The following is a 16,610-nucleotide window of genomic DNA, read 5'->3' as shown; positions in this document are numbered from 1 at the left end:
TTCACCAGGATCACTAGACTCATCTCCGATTCAATGTCCGACACCACTTCAGATATAAGGCCTTAAATCGCGGACTGTACCTGAATAGCTGGCCCTAAGAAAAAGAGATTCGAACCTGAGATCAAACATGAGAGATGCCTTACTGTCCCAAGTGCTGACCATTAGGCCAAAAATAAAAAACCCATTGGAGAGACCTAACTTTCTTATTTTCACGTAGAAAAGCTTTGTGTTTTTCCCATTCGTTATCTACCGTTGAAAGTTTGGTTCTTTCCAAGTTCTAAACTTTTGTGAAATTTTGGAAGAAAAAACAAAAGGGTAGTTGGCTTTGGTTTATACGTTATAATCTATAATTTTTATTTTATAAGCTATATATTTTAATCTTTTTTTTTTTTGGTTCAGTTTTATTTCTGATAAAAAAAACTAAAATCCTCCTCCCATATGATGTTTGACATGGGGAAGATAAGCCCCTTTTTTGGGGGGCAAAGAGGTGATTTTCAAATCAACTGTCATTTTAGCAACTGGTTTTACTTGGAATAATGGAAGAGAAATGGGTTCATCATTCATTGAAGCTTATTTACTGCATGTCCATGGCAAATTGGTTTTCCACTTCTACCCCCTTGAGAATAGTCAATTTTACAAATAGAATTTGAGTTTTTTTTTTTTTTTTTTTTTTTTTTTTTTTTTTTTTTTTCTTTTCTTTAAAAATCAAGAGATGATTCAATGGTGAATTGGCACTGTCCCGTCAGTATAGTTAGATAATAGTAAAATATTAGTGTATTATATTACTATTATTCTTTTAACAAAAGTTGATTTAATAATTAATTGACACTGCCACAACCAACCGAATAAAAGAGTAATGGAATAAAATTATTTTAACCAAAAAAAAAAAATCAAGAAAGAGAAATTACCCGAAAAATGGGGGAGCAAACACCGCCATAATTTATAGCATTATTCTAAAAATTTATGAATGCTATTAATGGTATGGTGCAAAATTGGGACACTTCTTCACTCACTAATAATTGTGTTGCTGCCACATATAGTTAGTTGGTCCATCAATGCTACACCTACGATGGAGGGAATTAGGATCCTCTCCGGTCTCTTATAATGCAGGGGTATTTTTGTCTAAAAAAATGTGAAAAGACAAAAATACTCCTACATTATAAGGTACCGGATACTTTCCCGTTTCCTTGAACCGGAGAGAATCCTATTCTAGATGGAGGTACGACCAAAAATTGGAATTTATTTTTATTTTTTTTTAAAAAAAATTTGGTACTTAGCATTTAGTGAGAATTACTCTCCAGTCTCTAGTCTACAGTTGCTTCAGACCACTCTATTTCCATCTATTTCTAAAAAAAAATTAAAAGAAAAAAATCGTTTTATAATTAAATTAAGTTTAATTTTATTTAATAATATATAATTTTAAATGAAATGGCAATATATATAAATTAAATCTCTAAAATTTAATTTAAAAAAGTATTGGTGAGTTGGCATACTTGAAAACAAAATAACATTTGTCTATCGGTTAAGATTAGAATTTAGAGGCGAACAGTACCAACCGCACCAAGGTCACCGGAGACAACTCATTTTGAAAGTAGAGTACGTATAAATTTTACAGTTCACCACCGGACACCTCCACAAACACAAACTCCGTTTAGACAACTACAACTTTCTCCACTCTGCACCTCTCTCTCTCTCGCTGGCATTGGTTTCTCAGGCACAAACCAGAACACCTCCTGTCAAATGCTCCATTTAAGGTAAGGTGTTTTTTTTTTTTTCCATCTGGGTCTCTTGCTTTGCTTGAAGAATGTCTCTCTCTTCTGCATTGGTATAACTCTTTTTTTTTTTTTTTTTTGGTTAATTTTTTTTACAACTTTACGTTTGAGGAACTTTACTTAGATCCCATCTAGAAAATGTGAGATGCAAACTTTTCATAAATATATTTAGAGGTTTGTCTTTTTGGTGGGTTTTTTTTTTTTTTTTTCCTGATATATCCTTCTTTTTCTTTTTTTTTTTCTTCTTTTTTTGCAGGGATGTTTGGTGTTCTTTGAGCTTTATTTTCTGATTCTCTGTTATAAAGTTCTCATTTTGATATCTCTTTGTGATTCGCTAAGCCCTTCCTAAAGTAGCATTTTCTTATCAGAGTCTGAAATCCGAGAAAATCCAATTCCAAGTACATTTAAATTGTGTTTTGTCAGAATTCTGTGAAAACCCAATCCAATCCAATCCAACCCAACAACCTAAAGGATATTTAACTAATTACCCAGATCATACGTTTCGATTTTCTAAGCCAATGCGCTTTCTGTGATCACAAAAATTCATAGAATTTTTGCTCCAAAGGAAAAGGGGTTCATGCTCTTTTCCTTCACTGTTCCATTTGGGTCACCGGGAAGGCCTTAACTTTTGTCAAATTGTGATCGGTTGGTTCCCTTTACAATCAGTCTTTATTTTCAAATTCAAAATCTTAACAAAAAAAATGTTTGAATCCAATCCAAACATGCCGTTGATTCCGTCTTCCTCTTCTTCGCGAAAGCTCCCTGATTTCAAACAATCCGTGAAGCTGAAATATGTGAAACTTGGCTACCACTACCTGATCACTCATGGAATGTACTTGTTTTTATCGCCTCTTGTTGTTGTAATCGCAGCACAACTCTCTACATTTTCACTCCAAGGTCTCTATGACCTTTGGGGCCATCTGCGGTTCAATCTCATAGCCGTGATTGTATGCTCAACTCTCCTTGTCTTCCTATCAACCCTTTATTTCCTTACTCGTCCCTGCCCAGTTTACCTTGTCGATTTCTCATGCTATAAGCCGGAGGATGCCCGGAAATGCACGAGGCTGATATTCATGGACCGGTCCCAGTTGACGGGGACATTCAAGGAAGAAAACCTTGAGTTCCAACGGAAAATTCTGGAGAGGTCAGGTCTTGGGGAGTCAACATATCTTCCTGAAGCGGTGTTGAGGGTTCCTCCAAATCCATCAATGGCGGAGGCAAGAAAAGAAGCTCAGATGGTAATGTTTGGTGCCCTTGATCAGCTTTTTGAGAAAACACGATTGAAACCAAAAGATATTGGGATTTTAATTGTGAATTGTAGCTTGTTTAATCCAACACCATCACTGTCTGCTATGGTTATTAACCATTACAAGCTTCGAGGGAATATTGTTAGTTATAATCTGGGTGGGATGGGTTGTAGTGCCGGTTTGATCTCGATTGATCTTGCAAAAGATCTTCTTCAAGTTCATCCCAATTCGTATGCTTTGGTGATTAGCATGGAAAACATCACTTTGAATTGGTATTTTGGGAATGATAGATCGATGCTTGTTTCAAATTGCTTGTTTAGAATGGGAGGGGCTGCGATTTTGCTTTCGAACAAGAGGTCTGACCGATGTCGATCCAAGTATCGATTGGTTCATACGGTTCGAACCCACAAAGGTGCGGATGATAAGTGCTTCTCTTGTGTTACTCAACAAGAGGATTCCACTGGGAAGATCGGAGTTTCTTTGTCCAAGGATCTGATGGCAGTTGCTGGAGATGCTTTGAAGACTAACATCACTACATTGGGTCCTCTTGTGTTGCCAATGTCTGAACAATTGCTCTTCTTTGCCACATTGGTTGGGAGGAAGCTTTTTAAGATGAAGTTGAAGCCTTATATCCCAGATTTTAAGCTGGCTTTTGAGCATTTCTGCATTCATGCCGGAGGAAGAGCTGTGCTGGATGAATTGGAGAAGAACTTGAAGCTTTCAGATTGGCATATGGAACCTTCAAGGATGACCCTCCACCGTTTTGGCAACACCTCTAGCAGCTCTCTTTGGTATGAATTGGCTTATACAGAAGCCAAGGGGAGGATGAAGAAGGGAGACAGATTGTGGCAGATAGCATTTGGGTCTGGGTTCAAATGTAACAGTGCAGTTTGGAAGGCCCTACGGACTATAAATCCAGCGAAGGAGAAGAACCCATGGATGGATGAGATCCACCAGTTTCCAGTTAATGTTCCTAAGGTCTCAGCCATCTGACTTCAAGTAGTTGCAACCTTTGTGGCAGTACGTTGGGGAGAAGGGTCTTTTGCTCTTTGAGTGGTAAAAACTTCTTGTTATCTTCTTTTCGCTGGGGATCTGGGATATGATTTTTTTGGTGGAAAGATGTTACAAATGCGCTTCCTTTACTAGATCTTTCTTTAGGTTTAGTTCCCTTTGGTTGCTGTTAACTATTACTGTTTGGCATGGTAGTAAGGATGCTAGTTATGGTTTGCTGTGAGATACCAGATGGACCTCAATTTAGTTCTAGTCAGAAACTGGGGTTTTGATTTGTAACTTTCTGGCTATTTCATCCAGTATTAGTTTGGAGATAGGAGCAGGCTAGGAGAAGGTTATTTGTTTCATATCAACTCAAAAGTCTGATGGCAGTAGACTGGGATAGTCCTTCTCGAAGGCAATGTAACTCTAATTATTGATCTTCATTTGGATATGTGAATTGCTATCATTATTATCCCTTTTGTCTGTGACATTGACCATAAGTTAACGGGAAATTGCTATCATGATCCTCAGACCTCAGTTGTCTGTACATTTTAACATTTTTAAGAAGAGTGCTATACATATTCTCTCAAGTGCTCACTTCGCTCACTCCTTGATGCGGCGGAAAGAAATCACCATTGGATGCACTTGATAGTATGTGTATGTAGCATTTTTCCACTTCTAATATGTAAGTTATGCCAATTTTGATTCTTCATGGGACTCAATTACCCTTATTTCCACTGGAGAATGAATTTCCTGGTTTCGGGTTCCTTTCATTCTTGATCTTGGCTTGGCTTGGGAAATTGCTATCATGATCAAGTGAATAGGTCATTGGTATTATGTTGCGAGAATGAAAGTGTTTTAGAGTCCGTTTGGCTCTACAATTTTGTACGTTAGAAATACGTTTGTAAATAAAATTGATGAAAGTATCTCGTTTGGAAATGCATTGAAAAAAATGGCAGTTTGAAAACGTACGAAAGATAGCATATCAAAGTAATTGTATCATCTCACATGGTATCAGAGCCAGCCAATCGTGACTAACGTCTCAACAGACAACAATGGCTTATGGTGGCTTCCTCATTTTCTTCTTCCTCCACCTCACCCACCCATTTCCATTGGCATCTCCAAGATCAATTGATTCTCGTAGCTCTTATTTCTTCTATAGAAGAAAACCTCATCACTCATGTGGTGAACTGTATTACCTCTCGAGATGTCTAGGCACGAGCTCGAACAATGCAAATTGGTTATCAAATAGTTATGTTGAAAAAGGGAAGGTCCTCCGTTGCTGACTATTTCCACAAGTTTATTAATCTTGTAGATACCCTTGCGGTTGTTGAGAAGATTATGAACTCAAATATATAGTTTTAAGTCACTTTGATGCATTTAAGAGTGAGATCTTTACTGCGGTCAAAATCTCGGTGCGTTGGGTACTTGGGTGATCGCATGTACTATTGTGAAAACACTATATTTCTAGAAGGAATCAAAATCATTCGTGAAAATAAAAAAGATAATGAATTTTTTATTTTATTTTATTTATTTATTTTTTAATTATGTAAATTTAGTAGGAATGATTGTTTTGAAGCTCGAATGAGTATTTCGGTATGAGTTATGGGAACTATTAGTACATAGTGAGATGAGATTTCACATAGTACAAAGAATAATTATGTGATTAAATTGGGAACTAAGGATAAGAGATAATGAGTTAAAGTGACTATTTTAATTAATTTTAATTGATTTTAATTCCACTATGAAATATTTAATGGAGGGATAATATGTAATAAATAAGTATTTCATAGAAATTAATTGATTAAATTCAAAAATATTAACTATAGTGCAATTACGATTATTTAGTAGAATTAATTGTAACTTGTAAGTCATGAGATGACAAGTGTCACAGACATATTGAAGCTAGTTTCTATATATATAGATATTTCCCTTTATGTCATTCTTTGAGCAGATGTAATTTGACCAGTTTATAAGGAATATATTAATTCAAGATGTAACCTCCCTAAAAAAAAGGAATATATTAATTCAGACTGCAGTAGTATAACACAAGCATGCAAAATGTCCCCAAAACCTACAAAGGGTGTAATAACTGCAGAAGGGGCCAATAGTTGCAAACCCTGAAAAAGGCCCAATATCCACCAATAAAATATCACCATATCACAAAATGTACACAGCAAAAGCTCATTCCACCAATGTTGGATAGTCTCAATCCTTGGCGGACTTGTTGATGAGCGATTTGTGAATGTGAGGAATCACACCACCACCGGCTATCGTTCCTTTGATGAGCGTGTCAAGTTCTTCATCACCACGAATTGCAAGCTGCAGATGCCTAGGCGTTATGCGCTTAACCTTCAGATCTTTGCTTGCATTACCCGCCAGCTCCAATACTTCCGCAGTCAGGTATTCCAATATAGCTGCAGAGTACACAGCAGCTGTTGCACCAACTCTTCCATGGGCCGTCGCCCTCAACTTAAGGAGACGGTGAATTCGACCAACAGGGAACTGCAAGTTCACATGTAAAAGCTCAAGTCAAATAGTGAATTAATGTAGAAAGCTAGCATTTACATAAAAAACAGATAATAGGAAGATATTGCATTAATTGTGGATAACACCCATCAGTTTAATCAGGATTTTATTAGGAAAGAGGCAAAACCTCCAATATATCTAGGCAAGTATTTAAGCCATTCAGGAGTTCTACATTTCAGACCAAGCAGAATATAAAACCAAATAAAATTTTGTTCTAAAGAACCCCCTTTATTGACTCCTGGTCTAGTCTAAAATCATCTTATACCTACAAATGCACAAAATATTTATGTGCCTAAGACAAGCATATCTAGTCAGAAATGGCCAATCCCCAACTGCTGAAGCGAAGGGGTTGGAACCCCAGATTTTTTCACGGAACCGAGTCAACCCCGAGGCCAACACTTCAATTGGTCCCCAATGGCATTTGATGCATGGAGATTTATTTTTTGGTTTGGGGACCACGCTACATAGGCTTTGGGGTGGTGTGTGTGGGGGGGATGAATAGAATTACTCCAGAAAGCATTGGATCCAAACAGACATCTTACATTCATGACCAATGACAATCAACTGCCTTCTGCTTCAGCTAGCTTAGACAGCCGTCGAATTGGTGCTTTAGGGCCAAAGGATCAATGAGTCGTAAGAACTATGAAAAGCAAGAGGCATTAAAGATAATATTCATCATTGCGTGATAGCACTAAATTCTGGTTCCACATAAAAGTTTTAATTTGAGAAATACTGTCATAGGTCCCATTTGCACAAAGACATTCCTGACAAATAAAAAGAATCTGGGAACTGGTTTTAAACTCCAAATACAAGCATATAGAAAAAATAAAAAGGAAAAATGAAAAAAAGAAAAGAAGCATAGGCCAGAAAGTTAGAAAAGGAGAATTAGGAACATTAACCAACATGCTACATAATTCTAGTCCTTTTTGCAAAGTTACTCTAATGACTCAAGTAAGCTCAGCATTAAAGTTCTCTAAATAGTAAGCATTCAACCAGCATAAAATGTCTCATCTCTAGGAAAATAACAACACAAATTTATACTTAATGGACAGGATACAACATCATGTGCAGGTTCCATGGAGATGGTAATCATGGTGACAACATAATAAATAAAGAGAGCACCAGTCAGTTCCTGTAAACTATTTAGTATGTTCACAAACCCCTAATCAGTTAGGTATAAAGAAGAGCTGATAAACACTATCTTAATAACCTCAGACGCCTGTACAATACTTTGTTAAAAAAACACAATTAATCACCTTTCTTTGAAGGGGCACAACCTCCACCTGAATCATTGTTTCATTTCATGATCTAAGGGTCAACTAATGTTTGAACTGTATAACATAATGAGAAATGCCAAGTCCTTTGAACCAATTACAGCCAGAGGAATGGGGCTTGACAATCCTAATCTCACCATAAAGGGAATAATTACAACTTAGTGAAACAACTCCAATGCATGCACTTCTATTGCTAAAAGGCTATATGGAAAAGATTAACCGCAGAGAAAAGTAACCTCACTGTGTTACATCTCAGTGCAACAAACTAAGGAACCCTTAACACATCTAACATGTTTCAAGACCAGAAAGAGCACATGACTGCTGCACGTGTATAGCATCTCACCACAAAATTAAGGGAAGAATATGCTGGTTCCTGCTATTCTTAGCATCCAATGTGGATAATCAGGAACATATGGCTGTCCTTGTACATCTATCTAACATCAAGGTACATGATTAGAGAACAGAACCAAAGTATCCCTTGAATATGTTGTAGACTACTCAACCATAAAATTAAAAATATCAAAACTCGTAAAATAAGGAGAAATCCAAAAATTGGAGAAGTCGCTTCCCTTGTAATCAATATCTCCAAGATGCATAAAGCAGAGAAAAGCTTCTATCTCTTGAAAGTTGCAAAACATCACAAAATTTAAAGGTATGAAATAACCAACTTACATCCTACATCCAAAATGAGGGATTGCCAAAAGGAACAAATCTTACCTATAAACCAGAAGCAGCACCTATCATTATGAAATCAAACATAGAAGAGCCACAGCTGACAAAAACGTTTTGAGATACAAAAGGAATTTTTGTTCAGGTCATCATCTAATTCATATTTTCAAAAAAAAAAAAAAAGGAGAGGAAAAAGAGAAAAAAGAAAAAAGAATAGAGACATTTTCAAAAGGTTCTGAAAAAGTTAAGATGCTCCAAGGATGCACATCGACTTCAAAAAACCGTACTATCTCCACATTTGCTACATGAAGCTTACTACTTTTTATTTACAGAAATGTGTTATAGACGTATCTAGTGGGTCTTCAATCTATGACCTCACATTCCACTGCGTTTTTATGAAGGGAGGAAGTGCCATTTAAGATAGAGCTCATTTGCTAAATGAAGCTCTCTACTTGACAAGCAAACTATATTCTTTTTTTTTTCTTCTTTTTTTTTTGATAATTAATCGAAATATCATTAAAAGTATAAGGCAATTGGAGAAGAGTGAACTACTTTGTACATACGGATTAAAATAAAATAAGAATCCTAGAAGCATCCTCGTTGCAACAAGAATTCAGGCACAACCAATTGATAAAGAAAATAAAACAAGTTAAAGAGTATCATTACCACAGCAATGTTGATTGATGTTGCAAGCGGAAGATGGAGATTGTTTACTTATAAGGTTCATGATTCCATAATATCATTTTGATATTCACTAAATTTATGAGCCATTATGTACCCTAGAAAAGGACTTCTAAAGTTTGAAGCCATCAACTCACTCAGACCAATGACAAGAAATAACTGACAATCAGTCCAAGCTCACTTTCCACCTCAACTTTATAACAGTACAATGGAGTCTTCTCATGCCCTAAATAGTGCTTGAATTCAATTCGGTTACATGTTCTCAGCAGCCAAATAAATTTTGGTTTTTTTAGAAGTAATCTATAAACCCAGAAACCGGTGCTTATAACCCATTAAACAACACTTTCCAAAATCGATAAAATCACAAAAAATAATTCGCATGCGCGGAGCATATATTATTACATAAATTCTGAAAAAAATCCAATCTTGGGAACAGAGAAACCCAGAAACCCAAAACCAATCGGAATGCATAAGGAATTGGACAAAAACATTAGATATAGAGAGCGAGAGGAGGGGACCTGAAGACCAGCTCGAGAGGAGCGCGTGATGGGCTTCTTCTTGTCCTTGTTTAGGGCAGGGGTTTTGCCCGTTATCAACCCCTTTGCGCCTTTCCCTGACATCTTTTCCGCTCTCGAAGCAAAGATTGAATCAACAAAGAGAGATCGAGCTCCTCCGATAGATTTCGTAGAGAGAGAGAGAGAGAGAGAGAGACGATGAAGATTTAGGGTCCCCTTAAAAAATAAACGAGAAAAATAGAAGAAATATTAAGCTTTGAGTTTGGGCTTAGTCCAATTGGGCCTACTCGTCCAATATTATTATTAAATTTACTGATAAATGTAATATCAGTGATTTTGGTTGTCCTGAATTGTATTAAAGTGGATTTTGAGGCTTTTCGGATATGGCAAAAGAATAATTTAGCCCGTCAAATTCTATTAAAACATTGGACGGATACCGTTAGGTATTATGCCAGCGCCAATAAAATGACGAATCATGTTGCTCTTAATAAAAAATATAAATATATAAAACTAAAAAATTATATTTTTTTAAAATATAAAAAAAAAAGAAAGGAAAATTGTGGCTAGATCTAGTTAAGAGTAACATGCGTTGTCATTTTATTAGCGTTGATGGGACACATAATGGAATCTGTCTAATGTTTTAACAGAATGGATTTTTTTTTTTTTTTTTTGGCATATCCCATGAACTTCTGAATTCACTTTAATACGATAGGGAACGATTTGTAATTTAGATTAACTACAAGGACTAATTTTGCATTTATCTTTTAAATTAATTTAGTGTTATTGTTGTTTTTGTAATGCCCAAAAGAGAGAATCAGAAGGGCCTATAACATCAAGTTGGGTTGTGTTTACCCACACATTATTAGCCTAATGTATTCAAGGCCTTGCCCATTTGCTGATGCTCCAGTCTAACTAAACCCACAGGAAGTGAAAATGGCCATTGGTTTAAGATTTCAACTTAGCAAATTGGCCCCCTTCAACTAGATTCTTTGGCAGCATTTTTTATTTATTTTTTAATGAGTAATGCTATAGATCACATTTTTATGCCATAACTATTTCATAAAGTTAACGTGTTAATCTTTACCAATTTTTGGTCCAGTCCATGTTAAAGAAGAAAAAATAATAATCAAAAGAGTAGCTGAGACTGTCACGTTAATATTGTAGAATAGTTGTAGCATTCTTCATGTTTTATTGTATCTCCCCCCTTAACAGTGGGAAAGATCCTTTTATTCAATCCGTCAATTTTCTTGTTGGTCTATTGCTTTCTGTTTCTGTTCTATAAGATTTTTGTTTTGAGGAATGCTACATATCATCCCCCTGTCCTTCCAAAATTGATGTGACTCTTAAAATCACCATTGAATTTAATATTTATGATAGATCATTGTTGGATTTTGATCCAATAGTGATTTTAAGAGCCATATCAATTTTAGAAGGATAAAAGGAAGACAGAGGGATGATATGTAGCATTTCTCTTTAGTTTTTGCTTGTTTCTTGTATTTCAGTTTTGTTTTTATGTTGTGGTCGTACTATCTCATTTAAATAAATAAATAATAATAAAAAAAACTTGTTAACGATTATTCCTGTTATCTTTTTACTTATTTATTTTTATTTTTCTTGTTTTTTGGTTTCTATTCAGATACTTAATTCTAACAAATCTTTAACATATGATGACTTTGTTGAACATATACGTGTCAGTATAAAAGCTTAAGTCCTCTAAAGAATAGATATTACAAACATGAATTATTAATATATTCGGTAATACTGTATAGTATATAATTATTTAAGAATGCTTAAGGGTGAAAAAGTAGGCGGTTAACAACCGCCTGATAACTACCTAACCCCTTAATTGTTTTTGTAGGTCGTTAGAAAAAACCAATAACCAACTAGGACGAGTGTTTAGCGGTTTTAGAGGTAGGTGGAGATAATTACTAATCGTTAACCGTCTACTTTTATATATATATATATAGGCAGGGACGGAGCCAGAAGTTCTTATGGGCAAGGGTCGGTGGTAAAAAAAAATTATTGGTAGGGACTAATAGGCTAAATTTTTAGTTTTTTAGCTTATATATATATTTTTTTTTGAGATTTTTTTTTTTTTAACCTAAGAAATTTTTTTTTTTCAAGGAAATTGGGGGGGGGGCATGGACCCTGCCAGCCCCCCTCCCTCCGTCTCTGTATATAGGGATTTGATTCCTACACAACGCCACCACAACAACTGCACAACACCCCTTACATGGGGGTGGGGCTGGGTAAGAGGTGTTGTGCAGTTGTTGTGGTGGTGTTGTAAATCTATCATTTTTCATATATATATATACACACACACACAAAACAACTTCGTTTCATATAAAGTTTTAAATGACATCATACCATCGGCAATATGTCAAAAAAGAGGTCCAATGAAGGTTCAACACTAAAAAATAAATAAAAAATGCCCGAATTTTAAAGTAGTTGTGCAATGCGGTTATAACTTTAAATAACCGCTAATCGCCTAAGGTATGGCTGTTACGGTTATACAAATTGAATAACCGCCTAAGATGATTATGGTTACCGGTTATTACCTCTAACCGGTAACCACAATCACATTTTCACCCCTAACAATCTCGACGTGAGCGTTGATTATTTATTTAGTAAGGATTAATCTAAAAAATTAGTTGAGAGTATCACGTCAGCCTTATTGAATAAATATTCTAATATAATATAATTGGGCTCAATCCTTAAGCTTAAACTTTTAGGTGGGATTCAAAGCGTCAATCTCCTTAACAAGATCAAATATCAAAAACTCCTAATTTTTTGATTGTGAAATACTATTGGATCACAAGGTTAACGGTGGAATTTCTAACCAATCCAGCTGGCTGGAAGCCATGTCTTGACTTCAATAATAAAATGACAAGTAAGTTTCTGTCTAATCAAACGGTTCACGGGGCTGCTAAAAAATTGAAAAAGGATTACAATCTGGTATAATTTTTTTTTTTTTTTTTTTTTTTTTTTTTTTTTTTAATTTTCAAATTATGCAATTTAAGTTATTTTTAGATATCCAAATGCTTGAAAGATAAAAAATGTGACATGTTATGGAGGCAGTCAAAAATAAATTTCTTCTGAAAAAACTTATTATTTACTTTTACAGAGACGCTTTCTTGTTTATAAAATCAAAAAATTATTTTTTGTTCAAAATTTTTTTTACAACATAAAAAATAAAAACATAATGAAAATATACTTAATTCTTAATTATATAATATGCAAAATTTTTAATATATGGCATTTTTTAAGCATTTTTCAATGCAAAAAAAATGACTAAAATTACACAATTTAAAAATCTACAATTTATTTAAAATTGCAGAAGATTCTAGTCTAATCTGGCTGCTAACAAGGAAGATAAAAATGAATCAATCAATGCACAAAGGAACAAAGAAAAAAAAGTTGCATCGAGCCCACCAATAGTTTGACAAATACAAAATTCCAAATAGGAAAGAAACAATATATTAGGCTATTATCATCATCATCATCATATTCAAAGGCCAAACTGTTGGGACGGCTGGTTTTTTCAAAGGCAAACAGATCTGAGTAACATGGCTCCATGTTCGTGGTGTTGAATTGAAATATCAGTCTGTGGAATCAATCATGCCTTATTCGGATCTGTTTATTTTATCTTCATTCTTCCACTAATAATCCAAAGAGTAAATGTCATTGATGTTAAGCGGAAAGCCAATTCCGCAGCGCATGCATGATCTAACTCGAAGAGATGACACCCATGGCATAAATAGGTTTTGGTTGAAAGAAATTTTACCGAGCATTTATGTCATTGTAATGGGAAAAATTTCTGTCCCTATTTGATCTCAGGATTTGTTTTGGATTTATATAAGAAGTTGTTTTGAATTTGTAAAAGAGCGGGTTGCAAGACTGTCCGTTTCGAACATATAGATCCCGCATTTTAAGCTATCTAAGATAAATGGGTCTTATCTATATCATGGCCTTGTCAATGATGACTTTTTCATCCTCTAAATAGCTAGATGATTTAGCTTTTTACTCTACTTCTCTTTATATTTAAGTATTTATTTATTTACATAAATAAATAAATAAATAAAAATAAAAAAGGTATTTAGAGGCGTTTATTTTTTAACAATTTAGAGGCATTTTTTAAACACTACTAATGTAGAAAAAACGCTGAGAACTTTTTCTTGGCATTTTCATTGTGCCTACAATACTTGTGTCGGAAAGTTAATTTTCTCTGTGCAAAGTAAAACGACGAGATATTTTTTAAAATTATAAAAGACCGCAAGCATCAATTTGTTTTTCTAATTTTTTTTTTTTTTGACGATTTTGTTTTTTTTAAAAGACGCAAGGTGTAATTTTAAACGCTTTTGTATTTTTGTTTCTTTTACATTTATACAAGTCCCGACACGTTATGCTGTTGATATATCAATTTTGACACATATTTAATGAACTTTTATGGATATACTTTTTGTTAAACACATACTATGCGATAAATTACTTCATTTCTATTCCAAAATGTGTTTATAATACTTTTAGTTTGGCTCTCTTATAATAATAATTTTCTAACTCCGCCATTGTTTATGTAGGTTCGAACCCACTTAAAAAATCATAATTCCGCCCCTATTACAGGAGATCCTCGTTCCAGCAACTTTTATTTTTTATTTTTGTTCACTCACAAACAGATCAAAATTGAAGCAGATAACATTGCAGAGAGGAAAACTTTTATTGTTTCAATTTGCATGATAAAAAAAAAAAAGTTGGATTCTCTAGAAGAATAAACAGAGCTACAGTTCATCATACAATTCAATTTCATTCCTATTATTTCTAACCACGGGGAAAAATATAGGCCTAATCAACCAAACACATTGACTTTCCCGTCAAAATTCTAGAAGCAGCTAGAGAAATGATGTTCAGCTCCATCACCTTGATAAATCAATAAAGTATATCCCCTTCAAACCCTGCATATCCAAACAAAATCTCTCAGTGTCAAGAAGAACAACAAACCCCCTTCCCTCCCTTTTTGAAGTATCTTCTGTTGGAAAATGAACATGTGGAAGTACAGAAAATTGAAGAAATCAAAAAAATGTATAGAAAAAACACTTAGCAGTAAGGTGAACGTAAATCTGTCTTTTAGACACGTATTGCCTCCCACTTAAATAAATAGTTTTGCAAAAAGGGAATACAATAATTTTGTCCTCAAGATACAATACTGTCCAAATGTAGTGTATAGTTTCTGACTGTTGAAATAGCAGTTAGAAAATATAGTTTCTCGTGTGCGACGATGCGAACATGCTAAGTGCGTCTAAAGCGTGCGTGCGTCGACTAGTGCTTTGCACTTGGTGACGCAACTAGCACATGTATACTCAAAATCTTATATAGTATAAGAGCATGATAAATGCTTATAAAGCACACAAAAAACTCATAACTTTTCAATGTGGGACAAAGAGTAATAAAAGAAATAGAGGGAAGTTTAAATATTCAAATTTAAGATAAACTTAAATCTTCATATATTCAAATCGAAGATAAACTTAAATTTTCATGAAATAATTTTCAACATCTTTCATATCACATTCTTTGCAAGTGGGCTTTTGGAGCTACCTTGTACAATATTTGAAAGCATGAGACTAGCTTTAAATTTTGTAATACTGTGAAATCTAAAGAACAAGTTCTGCAAACTATTCAGTTACTATTAAGTGAATGCCAAGCTTTATGGAAATTGGGGCATCCCATTGAGCGTGTTAGCAGAGAATGGATAACAGAGTTGGAATTCCCCAACAAAGGCGCCAAAGAAAAGGTCAAAAGAGAAGAAAATGAAGAAGACAAAAGAGACTCACAGTTGGAATTCTATGTTAATGGATGTTGCCGAAGATTTGGCGATTGTCCCAAATGCAGTGGTAGAAAGAACCATGGAAGTACCATCCCTTGAAGGCCTAGACACCGAATTAAATGCACGATCAACTATCCTTATTTGAATGGTTTGGCCTGGAATGCAAGTTCGGGGAACAGCCGCGCTTATGCACCGCACCAAATATTGTCTCCCACAAGCGGCGCCGTTGTCCCAAATCCCTTCGCCGGCCGACCCAAACAAGTTGCTCGACGGGAACTGCCCCGCGTCGCTTCCGAAACACGCTGTGGCTATATGTTCGAAAAATAAAATGAGGGTATATTATAAGTTTCAAAGTTTTTTGAATTACAGTAACTTATGGAAGTTACTAGCTAGCTTTGGAGATACATGCATGATTGTAGGTAGTGGCACTTACGTAAATATGGGGGTCTGTAGTGAGCAGCTGTGCCAACGTCAGCATGGGAGACATGAGAGATCTGTAGTAGGAGCAATAGAAATAGGCAGTGAGAGAAAAGCTTAGACATATTCCTGCAAAGAAAGTGATGACTGATCACTCAAGACAATTAACGAAGAAAGTATATATATGTGTGTGTAAAGGAACGGATGAGATTAGGACATCAATAAATGTTGCTGACTTTTTTAATGAACGGAATATGTAGGTCGCCGGAAGCGGTTGGGGAGTGGATTACATGTCACCGACGACAAGGTGCTAATTGACAAAGGGGTTAGGTACGTGAAAAATGGAATCAAAATTTATAATTATTTGTCTGAATTTGAAAGAATTGTGAGAAATTATTTGTAAGACTAAGTCATTTAATCGGATAAGTAGTTGAACAGTCCAACTTTTATTTGGTAATTGTAAGAGATCTTGATCTGAAAATAAGGATTAGAATCCTTTATAATTTTAAAGAAATTGTAGATTCTCAAATTATGTAATTTTGATTGTTTCTAGGCATCAAAACGCTTGAAAGATGCTACATATTAAAAATGTGACTATTACAGTTGAGAATTAAATATATTTTCATCAAGTTATTGTTCTTTATGTTGTAAAAAAGTTTTGAGTACAAAACTCTCTTTTTGATTTTATAAAGAAG

General features: G+C 34.8%; 3 protein-coding genes across 3 annotated transcripts; 1 reads left to right on the top strand and 2 right to left on the bottom strand.

Annotated features, from left to right (window-relative positions):
- Window positions 1–1,615: 1,615 nt before the first annotated feature.
- On the top strand, window positions 1,616–4,486 carry LOC133870271 (3-ketoacyl-CoA synthase 11-like). Its single transcript, XM_062307362.1, has 2 exons — window positions 1,616–1,754; window positions 2,029–4,486. Exon 2 carries the CDS (start codon window positions 2,474–2,476, stop codon window positions 4,010–4,012), a length of 1,539 nt encoding a protein of 512 aa, XP_062163346.1. The 5' UTR covers window positions 1,616–1,754; window positions 2,029–2,473; the 3' UTR covers window positions 4,013–4,486.
- A 1,523-nt stretch (window positions 4,487–6,009) lies between these two features.
- On the bottom strand, window positions 6,010–9,914 carry LOC133871361 (probable histone H2A variant 3). Its single transcript, XM_062308800.1, has 2 exons — window positions 9,684–9,914; window positions 6,010–6,517 (listed from the first exon to the last, which is right to left on the bottom strand). The coding sequence occupies exons 1-2, from the start codon at window positions 9,783–9,785 to the stop codon at window positions 6,221–6,223; spliced, it is 399 nt and encodes a 132-aa protein (XP_062164784.1). The 5' UTR covers window positions 9,786–9,914; the 3' UTR covers window positions 6,010–6,220.
- A 4,461-nt stretch (window positions 9,915–14,375) lies between these two features.
- On the bottom strand, window positions 14,376–16,086 carry LOC133871788 (EG45-like domain containing protein). The gene is made up of 3 exons (XM_062309204.1): window positions 15,932–16,086; window positions 15,506–15,806; window positions 14,376–14,629 (listed from the first exon to the last, which is right to left on the bottom strand). The coding sequence occupies exons 1-3, from the start codon at window positions 16,038–16,040 to the stop codon at window positions 14,623–14,625; spliced, it is 417 nt and encodes a 138-aa protein (XP_062165188.1). The 5' UTR covers window positions 16,041–16,086; the 3' UTR covers window positions 14,376–14,622.
- Window positions 16,087–16,610: the final 524 nt, after the last annotated feature.

The sequence above is a fragment of the Alnus glutinosa genome, chromosome 6 (assembly GCF_958979055.1).
Source record: "Alnus glutinosa chromosome 6, dhAlnGlut1.1, whole genome shotgun sequence".
Taxonomy (NCBI): Eukaryota; Viridiplantae; Streptophyta; class Magnoliopsida; order Fagales; family Betulaceae; genus Alnus; species Alnus glutinosa.
This window is presented reverse-complemented; position numbering and strand designations above follow the sequence as displayed.

What these genes read in the sequence shown, in the direction of transcription:
- LOC133871788 (XM_062309204.1), bottom strand. Translation starts at nt 16,040, where the DNA reads ATGTCTAAGCTTTTCTCTCACTGCCTATTTCTATTGCTCCTACTACAG. An exon ending in CTACAGACCCCCATATTTAC is followed by an intron (nt 15,807 to 15,931) that starts GTAAGTGCCACT and finishes TCGAACATATAG; the next exon opens with CCACAGCGTGTTTCGGAAGC.
- LOC133871361 (XM_062308800.1), bottom strand. Translation starts at nt 9,785, where the DNA reads ATGTCAGGGAAAGGCGCAAAGGGGTTGATAACGGGCAAAACCCCTGCC. An exon ending in CCTCTCGAGCTGGTCTTCAG is followed by an intron (nt 6,518 to 9,683) that starts GTCCCCTCCTCT and finishes GTGAACTTGCAG; the next exon opens with TTCCCTGTTGGTCGAATTCA.
- LOC133870271 (XM_062307362.1), top strand. Translation starts at nt 2,474, where the DNA reads ATGTTTGAATCCAATCCAAACATGCCGTTGATTCCGTCTTCCTCTTCT.